The sequence below is a fragment of the Anser anser genome (genome assembly GCF_964211835.1).
Source record: "Anser anser genome assembly, contig: HAP1_SCAFFOLD_134, whole genome shotgun sequence".
Classification (NCBI taxonomy): domain Eukaryota; kingdom Metazoa; phylum Chordata; class Aves; order Anseriformes; family Anatidae; genus Anser; species Anser anser.
This window is the reverse complement of record NW_028153844.1, coordinates 204200-215909: the sequence shown is the minus strand read 5'-3', so window position 1 is coordinate 215909 and position 11710 is coordinate 204200. Positions and strand designations below refer to the sequence as shown.

General features: G+C 46.8%; 1 protein-coding gene across 1 annotated transcript; it reads left to right on the top strand.

Annotated features, from left to right (window-relative positions):
• Positions 1–522: 522 nt before the first annotated feature.
• LOC310891358 (zinc finger CCCH domain-containing protein 11A-like) lies at positions 523–5336 on the top strand (the record flags this gene model as incomplete). Its single annotated transcript, XM_083853616.1, has 8 exons — positions 523–565; positions 1074–1154; positions 1571–1681; positions 2420–2482; positions 2741–2836; positions 3047–3112; positions 3626–4012; positions 5128–5336. 8 exons carry the CDS (start codon positions 523–525, stop codon positions 5334–5336), a joined length of 1056 nt encoding a protein of 351 aa, XP_083709742.1.
• Between the last annotated feature and the right edge of the window lie 6374 nt (positions 5337–11710).

The window sequence follows — 11710 nt, the reverse complement described above, 5'->3', positions numbered from 1 at the left end:
AATTTGTGCTGTAAATGAATGTCTAAATCACAGATGACCTGAGGTCTGACTAGCGATAGGGCAGGCAGTCCGCTCAGGTCACTGGTGGCTTTGTCTGGCAGTCAGTGGACAGAACCTGAAATGTTGGAGGAAAGCTTAGAACCACTCTTGGCTTTAGCTGGTCTGTTGTGTAAAGCTCTATGTGAAACTAGGAAGGAAATTCCTTTTTTTTTGTCTGAAGAGTAATATGTTGTGTAGTAGTTAAAGCTGCAGAGAGAATCTAGAGTCCTAGATGTTTTGTCCTAGGGTAGTCTACTTACGAGTTCATCAGGTCAGTGTAGCTGTATTAAAAAAAAAAAAAAAAACAACTTTTTTATAGGAACCATGGACTGAAGTGTCATTGCATGAGCTACATAATCACGAACAATCTGGCCTATGCATAACTGAATAGATTTTTCCCCTTCAGACCAGCTTTCTGCGGAAGGAGAAGAAACTAAAACTCCCGTCCAGCAACCAGCTGAGGAAGGCCAAAATGGATTACGGATGATTTCCACTCGGAAAGCCAGTGCTACTACTGCTAAACAAGGTATTCCAGCACCTGTAGTAGGATAAATCGGAAGGAGAACTTGACAATTAACTCAAAAGCAATGTGGCGTAAAAACACAACAGAATGTAGGGGTGCTGAATGGACTCGGTTATTTCCATGATCTCATTTCTCCCTGATACCATCATGTGCCCATTGGGTCAGAAAGTTGAACTCCTTTTCTTTCCTTTTGGAGAACAAAACAGGGTCACAGCATGGAGTTTAAATGGCTGCACGTGCAGCCTGGCAACCACTGTTGAAAGCCATATCTAACGATAGAGGGATCTAATATCACGTAAATGGATTAAAATTAAAACTACAGTTTTTACCCTGAAGGGTGAAAGGAGGGGCAAAATGCCATTGATTCTATGGTTGTTTCACTTGTGAGGAGTGTTGACAGGCTTTATTCTAAATACTTCTGAAAGTTCCTGAGCACTAAGAAGCCTGAGGATCTGTGGTCCTCAGTGAGTGCCTCTAAGCCTTAGTCTCATTAACTGTTTTCTGTTTTCAGAGGACGGTCTGAATTTTGGAATAAAAACACTTGAAGAAATCAAATTGCAGAAAATGAAGGAAAAAACTAAGAGACACGGTGGTGAGTTAATATTCCCTGCTTCCTTACCCGGTTCACCTTCATCCTGTGTGATGATTTTTCTTTCAAAAAAAAACTCTTCCAGTAATACCGGGTAGCTGGCTATGCTTTGGTGAATCCAACTATTTTGCCAAAGAAGTGAAATTTGATTGGCTTCAGAATGGCAGGTGATGGTGGCTGGGAGCTGCTTGAGGGATAGACTTCCATGTTTAGCTGGGGGCATCGAGCAACCTGATTCTCAGCCAGCTGGTATTCTAGATGGGAATTCCAAGGGCAACCAGAGGCAAATTAGTCACCTCTCTTATTTGCATGCTCTGGTCACTGTATGTTTGACAGTAATGAATAATTAAAGTTTTTTGTTCTTCGTGATAGTTTTTTCTGTTTGGTAAACTTCCTTATGTTTTGCTTGCTCTGAGCAGAAGGTCCTTCAAGATCTTCTCTTCCTCCCGTCGATTCTATGATTTTTCCTGCTCCGGAAAAGGAAAATGTCCGGACAGTGGTGAGAACTGTGACACTGTCTACAGAGGAAGGTAATAATTCATGCTTTTGTTTTGATTTCATTACTCCTAAACTGGAAGGTTAAGCAAGAAGGAAGGCAATTCACCCCTGTTAGCCTCCTGGTGCTGCCGCCTTCTGTTCAAAACATGCTTTTATGCTGAAAGTCCCTGGTTGTACTGGAAAGCTTTGGTGCTCAGGTTAAGTGCAGTAGCAGGAGAAAGAAAAAAATGTGTCAGTATGCAAATAGGGGGATAACTGAAAAACAGGAGAGTAACGAGAAGAAAGAGCTCTAGAGGACAGTGCTATGTAAGAAGCAATTTCTGAAGCTTTAAAGAGGCTGACAGTGGCACGTGTGGACAGTAGTGCGATAGGAGTCTGTGTATAAATTATATTGTTTAGAGTTGTGCAAATTCCTTTGAAAGGGAAAGAAGTGAAGAAGTACTTCTACTCATAGACATTCACCTTAGAAAGGAATATTTCTCAGCATTTGTACCTAATAATATTCTGCTTGCTGATGCAGCTCTGTTCTGCACAAAGTATAGCTGTCAAGCAGACTCAGATTCATTCTCGACTACATTCAGCTGGAATTTGAGGCAAACACTGAGACTATGGATACTTTTTCTAAGTTAATTATAGTTGAAATGTGAGTTTGTGTGGTTTAGCTGTCAAAACAGTGCCTTGCTGGGTTTTTTTTGGACATGGGCTAACAGTATACTATTTCTATTGGCTACTGGTTTCTATGAAATAGAAAAATTTTACTTTTGTTTTAGGGGAGGAACCTGTGGTTCGACTAGATCTTGCTGAGAAACAAGGAAAACGGAAAGCCTCCGTGGGTAAGAACTTTTTATGAGCTGTTATTTAGGTGCCGCCTTCTCTATATGACTGCATTGAAGAGTATTTTTGACGTATGAGAGGAAAATGCATTGCAGTGGAGATCTGTGTTGACTGCAGAAATGGCAAAAAAACCATTTAGCAGCTGAAAGGCAATTTTATGAAAATATGCTTGAAAAATAGAAGCTTGTGGTTGACTGTTCTCAAATCTTCCTGCAAAGAAATGTTCTTAAAATATTCCTTGTTTTCTCTGTCTGAAGCTGATGTAAGCGCCCTTCCGGTGAAGCGCAGCCTTGCTGAAAGGCTGGGGAAGAAGGTGGAGGTTCCGGGAAATGCTGACAAAGCACCAAAGAGAGGTACAGCTACTAAACAGGCATCTGGATGTGATTCACGGGTTTTGTATTTAGGCTTTCTGTTTGTCCTTTTCCTGCGATGTTTCTTTTTGCATGTTGGCTGAGGTCTTAATCACCGGGATTCAAAGTTACCTTTCCTGCCTTGTTTTCGAATGTGAACACAAAGTTGACGTTTATGCAGCCTCCCTAATTTGGTCTTTTTCTGTTTTGCAGTTCAAGTTCCCAAGTCTGTGAAGGAGAGGCTAGGATTACCTTCTCAACGGACTAGTGCTGCGAAAGGTAACAACTGGCTATTAAATATACTTTCTCCTTCTTCCTTTCCGTGAACTTAGACCGTTTTCATACAGCCCTAAAAAGGAATTCAAATGAAAACAAAGAACTGATTCCTCTTGCTTGAGTGCTGAAGCTCTTCTGACAGCCACTATCAGAAATCTGCCTCTAGGTGTGTGTTTATTTTCCGCTTGTGCCTTGTCAAGGTTTTAAGCTGCTTCTGTGAACCATCATATACAATTAGAATAGAGCCACTGCCGGGAGCAGGAATTTGAAATGCAGTCTGAAAAAGTAATCAAGTAAACTAGCATTTCTGTGTAGCAACTCTCTCTGGATAGGGCTGGTCTTCAAAATACAACAAGTGGCTCAGAGGAGGAGGAGAATGTTAGGCTATTGTCCTAAGATGCGTTATTGGGAACGCTCAGGCTTAGTTTTCCTTAGTACTGTGACAAATTTTGGAGACTTAAACTATTGTTGGACTCTCTTTAAATGTTGGTGCTTCTCATTTCTTGATGATGACAGGGAAGGCTGCTAAGCCAAAGGGAGAGATCCATGTGAAAACACTGGAGGAAATCCGTCGTGAGAGAGCTCTTCAGAGACGAGAATGTCAAGCCAAAGCCCAGGCTGAATGGCATGGTAAAACCAAAGATCCCAGCGCAGGGGCAAAAATTGAGGGTGAGCCCAAGAAGCAGAGCGTGCTCACTCTTTCCGGGCCCAGCAAAGTGCAGTCGAAGGAGCCGGCAGGTAAAGCCAAGCCAGAAGGAGAAGTGCGTGTTAAAACCCTGGAAGAAATAAAGCGCGAGAAAGCTCTGCGGATGCAGCAGAGTGGAGGAAATGTGCCAGCTCCCCCAGCACAACCTGGACCTGCCCCAGCCGGGCAGAAATCGTTATGGAACACAAAGCTATCAGGTAATAAGATGCTTTAATACCTGCCCCGGTGAGGTGCTTCCCATATTGAGCAAGTTCCGTTTGCTCAGGATCTGCTTTGCTTTTTCCTTCAATGCAGAGGATAAAAGAGTTTAAGGCTACAAAGTTCAAAGGCAAAGAAGGGCCAGAACATGCAACCATGTCTGTTTTCGTTAATTACGTGATGGTATTCTGTATTTCCCACTAGAAAATTAACACATTGAGGGGCTTTTTAGTCTAATTTTGGTATTCTGTTTTTTTCTGCCATCTGTTTACGGTATGAAGTCCACCCTGCGTTGAGTTCAAGTTCACCTTCCTCTTTGGCATGTGTTGCTTAACTTGACACGTGTATGTGTTTGTAAAGCATGCATCAGCGTCTTAATGTGGGGGGCCAGTTTCTGTCAAAAATGACAGAGGATCAAAGGCCTCGTTGTTAAGATTATATCAACTTTGTAAAATGAGATTGTGTGAGGGAGATAAGGAGGGCTTAAAGGCTGCATGCACTGCACATTGTAGCCTTTCTCTCTGTCTCATGGGACACGAGGAAATAAACACACAAAGAAAACAAGTACCCAGCCTTCTTTCGTTTCTTCTCCTGCCAGCCAGATGTTAGGTCAGGAATGGGAGACTAGAATATGACTCTACAAATTTGGATTTTGTAGAACAACTTAATAGATTTTGTGGGACATCACTGCAGGGGAGAGGAAGCTGGTACAACAGTTGCATACACTCTCTTGTCTTACTATACCTGCTGCTTTTCCTTTCCTAGAGGGAGCAAGACTTTAAATACAAAAGCTGTCAACATTTGTGAATCTTACTAGACTTCATACAACGTCTTAGAGTATTGCTTGCACTTGGGATCGCTCTGTGTCTGAGTTTCCCTCGTCCTGGATTATGATTTACTGTAGCTATTCAGTTCCTTTGTTCCTTTGTATGGATTGTTGGTAGACGGAGTTTACTATGTGGAAGATATTGCTGAGAATCCAGGCAATGGCAGTGTACTTCTGCTGGCCAAATACAGTTAACTGTGTAGACGGGCCATGGAAATGAGGAAGAGAACGTGGATTTTTCATGAGGCAGAGCAAGACTGTATCAGTTCTCTCTTCCTTTTACTCTAGCCAACTTTGACATGTTTGCGAAGCCTTGGGATGGGAAAGTCGCTTCCCCCAAGAAGAAGGCACTGAAACGTAAGGCACCTGGCAGTTTTCCCTCTGCTGTAGCAGCTGTGAAGCCACGGACTGCCTCTGACGCTGACACAATGGGACCTCCAGCCAAAAAAGCAGCTATGGTAAGGACAGGGGCTAATGCAGAAATGGATCCCTTGTAAAATTTACACCCTCCTCTAGGAGAAAAGATGGAAAACTCAAAAGTTCTACAGGCTTTCTGTTTCCTTTTAAATCCAGTAGCTGCCTACAGAATTCTTGTAGTACCCTTCCATATTTATTAGATTAATGGCACTATTTACTTAGTCCTCTGTGATTCTGTGATTTCTCTGGTGTGGAGGATTTTGTCCATTAATGCTGTGTTCTTAAAAGACACAAGATCATTAGTAACCTCCAAGTGAATATTAACTTTCTTCAGGAGCACCTTGGTTTTGTATTTTGGCTAAGGCTCCGCAATGCCAGAGGAGAAGCAGCATGGAGGAAAAAGCTAGTAAGGAATCTTTTACCCATGAGTCCTAAATACTGTTTTGCTGCTTTCTAGGCTGTTCCAGCCACGCTGGAGCACGTCCCAGCCACCAGACTTGAAGAAAATCCCCAAAACAGGTGATGACCACAACTTGTTCTTTTTCTCAATCGGTGTATATCCCCAGTGAAACATAAGTTCTGTCACACGTGGGGAAAAAAGGAGGGTTCTGAGATAATTAAAGCCCAAATCCATCAGAGGAATAAGTCACGTGAAATGACTTTCTAGCAGCTAGCAGGAATGCTTAATTAGACTTACTTTCTTTAAATGCTGCAAGTCGGTACAGCTTTCCAGTGACTTCTTGCTCTGTCTGAATACCTAAATGAGGATGAGGTGAAGTTCTCCTACTTCCTCGTGAGGTGATAAATGATGAGTAGTGTCCTCTGCCTTTTGGTCCTCAAGAATGCCACCCGAACAAACATACAAGGTGACAAGAGTGCAGGGAGAGCAGAGGGAAGTGATGGCTGCAGATCAGCTTCCTGTAGTGGGGAGCAAACTCTGCTGAGTGTGCCGTGGGAAAAATGACTAACTTAGCAAACAGATATTTGCAGATGGAGACTTCTTACCATTTTTACAGGAAAATTAAGCAAGGTGGCAAAGTGCCTCTTGCTACAACAATTGAACCATCTTTGCTAGACTCCAGGTGCTCTGGCTTCACAGAGAAACCCCCAAACTGAAAAATGTACCTGCTAATATATTGGGCTCTAAATGTAGCCCTGGGTTAATTGAATAACAATCCCTGGGTAAGATTGAAGTGCAGGAGGGGTTGGCTACGGTTTTAAGAGCCGGTTTGCAGAAAAGGGATTTCCCGTTAAGAAATGGCATATACTGATTGTTCTCTTCCTTGCTCTGCCAAGACCTGAAGCACATCTTGGAAGCCAGGCAGAATCTGTGGAGCCAATGGAGTTCTCAAGCTCGACTTCAGCTTCTTCCCAGCTAGAAGAAGCAAGGACACGCCGGCTGAGTTCCACAGGCAACGCGCCCGTATCTGTAGACGAGGATTTAGAGACGCTACTTTGGGAACTCTCAGACGGCATACTGGAAGCCGAGCTCGACTTGGACCCAGGGAAGGATGAGGATGACCTCCTCCTTGAGCTTTCCAAGATGATTGATGATTGAACTGCATAGTCCTATGGTATATTAAAAAAAAAAAACAAACAAAAAAAACAACTCTTCTTCTTGTTGGATACCCCGAGGTGATCCTTTTTCTAACTGAGGCTTTGCAATGAGACTTAAAGCACAGTTGGAACTGGTAGAAATTGGCAGGATCTGCACTCAGTTGTCCTAAGTTTCCCTGCTGGTCAGAGTTAAGGTCTTGTGCATGGTTCCGTAACTATAGGTGGCTACCTTTGATATCAAGAGGACAAAGCACTTGTTTCTTTTGGCACAGAAAGATGACCATCGGCACGCTGCGGTGGCTGTGAATTGACGTAGTGATGGAGCGATGCTCTGAAGGCTTAAACGGAAAGCTTCTTCCTTCCCCCCCGCCTTGGCACAGCTCGATGTTGGGCACATTGTGAAGCCTGGGTGTTCTGATTTCTCGGACAGTTGATACCCAAATCCCGGAGTTACTATGTCAACTCTTGACTTTTATTTGTGTATGCCATTGTTTTGACTGTAATCTTTTCAGATGATGAAGCTGTAGGGGCGGGAGGGAGCAGAATAATTATTCTAGCGTTGTGGACCAAACATGCTGCCAGGAGTGGTGGTGGTGGGGTCAGCCCACCCGGCCTTACTTTCAATTATCAGGGATGATAAAATGGTGTGAAAAGCAGCAGCTCTGCGATACGGCTACGCTACCCCCACTCCCTTCTCTTGTGCTGTACCAAAGTTCCCCCAAGCTTTGGTTGGTGCTTTTTGCTGGTGACAGTAGGACTCCAGGGCGAGTAGTCGGGACTCTCCTGCAGTAACTGGGTCAATTAAGGTTTGGTTTAAGTGCCTCCTGGTTTTTAAAATTGCTCCCCTGAGCTGCTGGCTCTGCTGCCTGCTACAGCAAATGTTCGGGTGCCATCAGCGTCGCACTTGGGCGTGGGCACTGACCCTGCGGAGGAGAGCTGAGGCTCGGGTGTATTGTGTACCCTGCCGCCAGTGATCGTTTTCCCCTAGCAGATCTATTTTGAATCATTTCCCTAAATTTTAGAGGAACTTTAGGCTCTTTGTGCTATGATTTGTGAAGCTGTAGGGGCCCTCAGGCATTTGTTGCTGGCAGAGAAAAACCGCTTGTCGAATTTGTTGTAAATACTTTCTGTTTGGACAACAACGCCTGTGTGTGTGTGTGTGTGTGTGTGTGTACGTGCGTGCTTTGATGACCCCCTGCGACGCCCCAGCTCCGCGAGGGAAGCTTTGAAGCGGCTCTGGGAAAACCTCTGCGGAAGAAACTGCTGCTGGCGACTTGCGGAAAACGGACTCCACAATCAGTGAGATTGTAAAGTAGGTATGTTTATTCAGCGCTGGGCAGCACGGGAGGTCGTGGGCATGAAGATTGATGACTCTTCCTCGTCACCGCTAGTTGACCTCTTGTCTTTGCACAGACTCAGTTGCTCCTTGGCTCTTGTCCATCTGCAGGACCAGTTTCTCCCAGTTTCTTAAGATAGGCTCGCTCTCTTATTAGGAGACTGACCTTGGTAAGGGGCCCAAGGCTTCTTGCTTTAGTTAATTGGCACAATGCACCATAGTTAGCAAAGACACTAAGTAGCATCCTAGTTTAATGCCGTCAGCGCTCTATCTCTACTTGATAAGATTCTCCTAACTCCCTCTCTCACTGGAGCCCACGCAGCCCTCCGTCCTGCCGAAGGACTTCACGGGGACTTCTGCCGGCTCCGGGTGCCCGCACACAGACAGAAATGGCTTTGAGAGAAAACAATCAGGAGGAGGAGAGCTCAGAGACTGCGGCCGGCTTCGGCCACCTTCCCCTCGCTTTCCCTCTCCGTGTTCAAACCGAGCACTGTTCTGCCGTCAACCTTCGCTGCCTCTGCCCGCGGCGCTGGGCTTTCGCGTGTGCCATTGCTCCTCTACATATTTTATCCTTCCTTTTGTAAGGAATGGTCCAGCAATTCGTGTCACTAAGGGATTTGAAGGGTTAACATTGAGGCCCGGGTCTAGGTGATAAGAGAACAAAGGGGTTTTTAGGGAAAAGTGCTGACTACTGCAGGGGATGTTGCTAGAGTTTCTGAAATCCGGCGCAGAGGCTCCCAAACGAGGAGGAAGGGGGAGCTGAAGGACAATTGAAGGACAAAAGCCTGGGAGGAAGACAACCAGCATTCAGCCCGAGCAAGCCCCGAGAGACCACCAGAGACTGGTACGCAGGCGCCCCTGGGAGGGGTTTCGGATTCCGGAAACCAATTCTAATAACCCTGCCTCTTCTCGAAGTAGTAATGAATATGTATTAGCCTGGGAGCATCAAAACCAGCCGCCTTAAGTAACAGGTGTGCGTCCTGGGGGAGCAGAGACTCCCGGCGCACCCAGCGCTGCTTGCTTGCCTCTATTCGTTTAATAAATTGTAAACTTTGATTGTAATCCTATTTGGATTTATAACAGCCATTTATAACACTTTTTATATTTGTATTTTATTTAAGGCTGTCTTGCCCCCCTCCCCCCCCCAGCCTCGCTGCTCACCAATAAAGCTGGCGCAGGGACTCCTGCCTGCGACCATAGAGGCGCAGGGACTCCTGCCTGCGACCATAGAGACACGGTCCTCCCGGCCTGCTAGAGCGGCCCGCCACGCTCCTCCAGCATCCCAGCGTCCCTTGCGCGCTCCCGCCCGGCCTCAGGGGCTTCCGGAGGCGGCCCAGCAGGGGCGGCGGGAGCAGCGAGGAGGCGGCAGCCATGGCGTACCGCGGGCAGGACCAGAAGGTGCAGACGGTGATGGTGCAGCCCATCGTAGCCTTCCTGCGGCTGGGGAGCGACGGGGGAGCGGGTGGGGGGCGGCCCGGGCCTCAGGGGTCTCGGCCCGGGCCTTGAGGCCTTGTCCCGGGGCCCTGGGGCCTCGTTGCAGGGTTTGAGGCCTTGTCTTGAGGCCTTGTCCCGGGCCTGGAGCTCTTGTCCCCGTGCTGAGCCCTTCACGCAGTGCCCCAGAACCTCATCTTCCGCTACCTGCAGAGCGTGAGTAGCGCGGGGAGAGGACGGGGAGGGGATGGGGATGGGGATTTGGGGGGGGTGGGGGGAGCGGGGAGGGTCCGGGGATCTCCCTCGCTGAGTTTTCGGCTCCCACCCGTTGCTCGGGGCAGGTTTGTGGGGAATGGAGAGCTGTGCGGCGTGCTGGTGGGTACAAGGAGCTGCTGCGCAGCCCGGCGTTTCCCCCTCGTGTTAACGGGAGTGGGATCGTGCAGCCGGGCGTGCAGGAGTGTTCCCTTGTGACTGGAAACGTGTCCTTCAGCAAACGTGTAGTATTCACCCAGTCATATAAGACTCTAAAATGTCAGACTGTTAATTGAAACTGCCCCTGAGAGTTGCTCCTTGGAGTGTTTGGGAGCTCTAGCGGCTATGGTTAGCGGGTATTTCTGAACACACGAGAGAGAACAAAACTGCTCGCGGTGTTTGTGTTCCAATTTACTCTCCTCCTTCGTTCTGCAGAGCTCGAGGATCCAGGTGTGGCTGAGCAAGTGAACGTGCGGATAGAAGGCTGCATCATCGTGAGTGTCAGCATGACCCCACGTTACATCGTTAGTTTGTTTTCCCTCATTCACAATCCTATTTTTTCTTGTCAAGAAAAACTAGCCCAAGGGAAAAAAGAAATCGTGCTTCTCTAACAATTAGTCTTCGTTGTCCAGCCTGGGTCAGCAAAGCTGACGATGGTTCGTGTTGTTGCTGAACTAATTGCCACTGTTGCCGATTTCTAGGGCTTTGACGAGTACGTGAATTTGGCGCTGGACGACGCAGAGGAGATTCACTCCAAGACAAAATCAAGGAAACAGCTGGGTGTGTCGTGTGTCTGTGCAACCCGAGTGACGCGCGGTCTGAAACCTGCCCGGGTGAGCCTTCTAGGTAGCAGCACTGAGACGTACCAACCGTGTGACGAGCCTTGCTGTTGAAGTTCAGTGAGCAATTCCTGGCTACATCTCTGTCCCTGATGATTTTTGAGCTGCTGATTTTGCTGGATGAAGGAGAATCTGTCCCTGCCTGAGACCAGTTCTGGTCTTTGAAACGTGTAATACCAGGCGGCCTGCACTCTGCATGATGGGCAAAACCCTGCTCAACCACACAAAACACTTTCTGAAAACACGAGATTATTCTCAGGTTCTGGGCTCTCTCTAATCCCCTCTTTCCCTTCTCTTTGCTGCAGGCCGGATCGTGTTAAAAGGGGACAACATCACTCTTCTACAGAGCGTTTCTAAGTAGAATTTGCCATCCTTAGAAGAAAGGTGGCTGCCGTGCTGCGGAGTGACTGAGTGCCAGGGGAACGCGGCCCGCTGGTAGATAGGAAGTTATTTGTAACTGGGGTTGCATGCTGAGGTCAAAAGTCTTTCCTTTGTGGGAGCGAGTTGTTTGTAGCTTGAAACAATACGTGATGTATTTCACAAATAGCCATTTTTCACATTAACTGTAAATGTAAACCACAAATCTGCTTGTTTTCAGTCTCTTCCTTCTGTGAATGGAGAAGGAGGAGAAATATAGAAGCGTGGGCTTTTCTTTTTGCTGTGGATCTGATAAGTTTCGATAACGCTATGTGCTTTCTTGACCATTACATCTGCATTATGTGGCCAGGGTGGACTCGTTCAGGGCACGGAAGCCCCACACAGTCCTTGAGCTAGCAGGGTGCTAAGGAGGGTGTTGGAGATTTTGCATACAATTGCAGCCCTTTGTTGCTGCAGTGACAGGTTCCTCAGATTCTTTCTAAACAGGGTTTAGCTTGTTGAGAATCTTTTTGGGAGTGTTTATTGTGGATCAGTCAGTAAAAGTATCTTAGTGGGCCCGTGAGGGATTTGGGGCTGTGGTGCAGTAACCCAGTGTTTACAAGTGTTACTGCTATGCATGCTTGTCCAATAACGTCTCCAGATCAGAGAGTGAGAGCGGGCA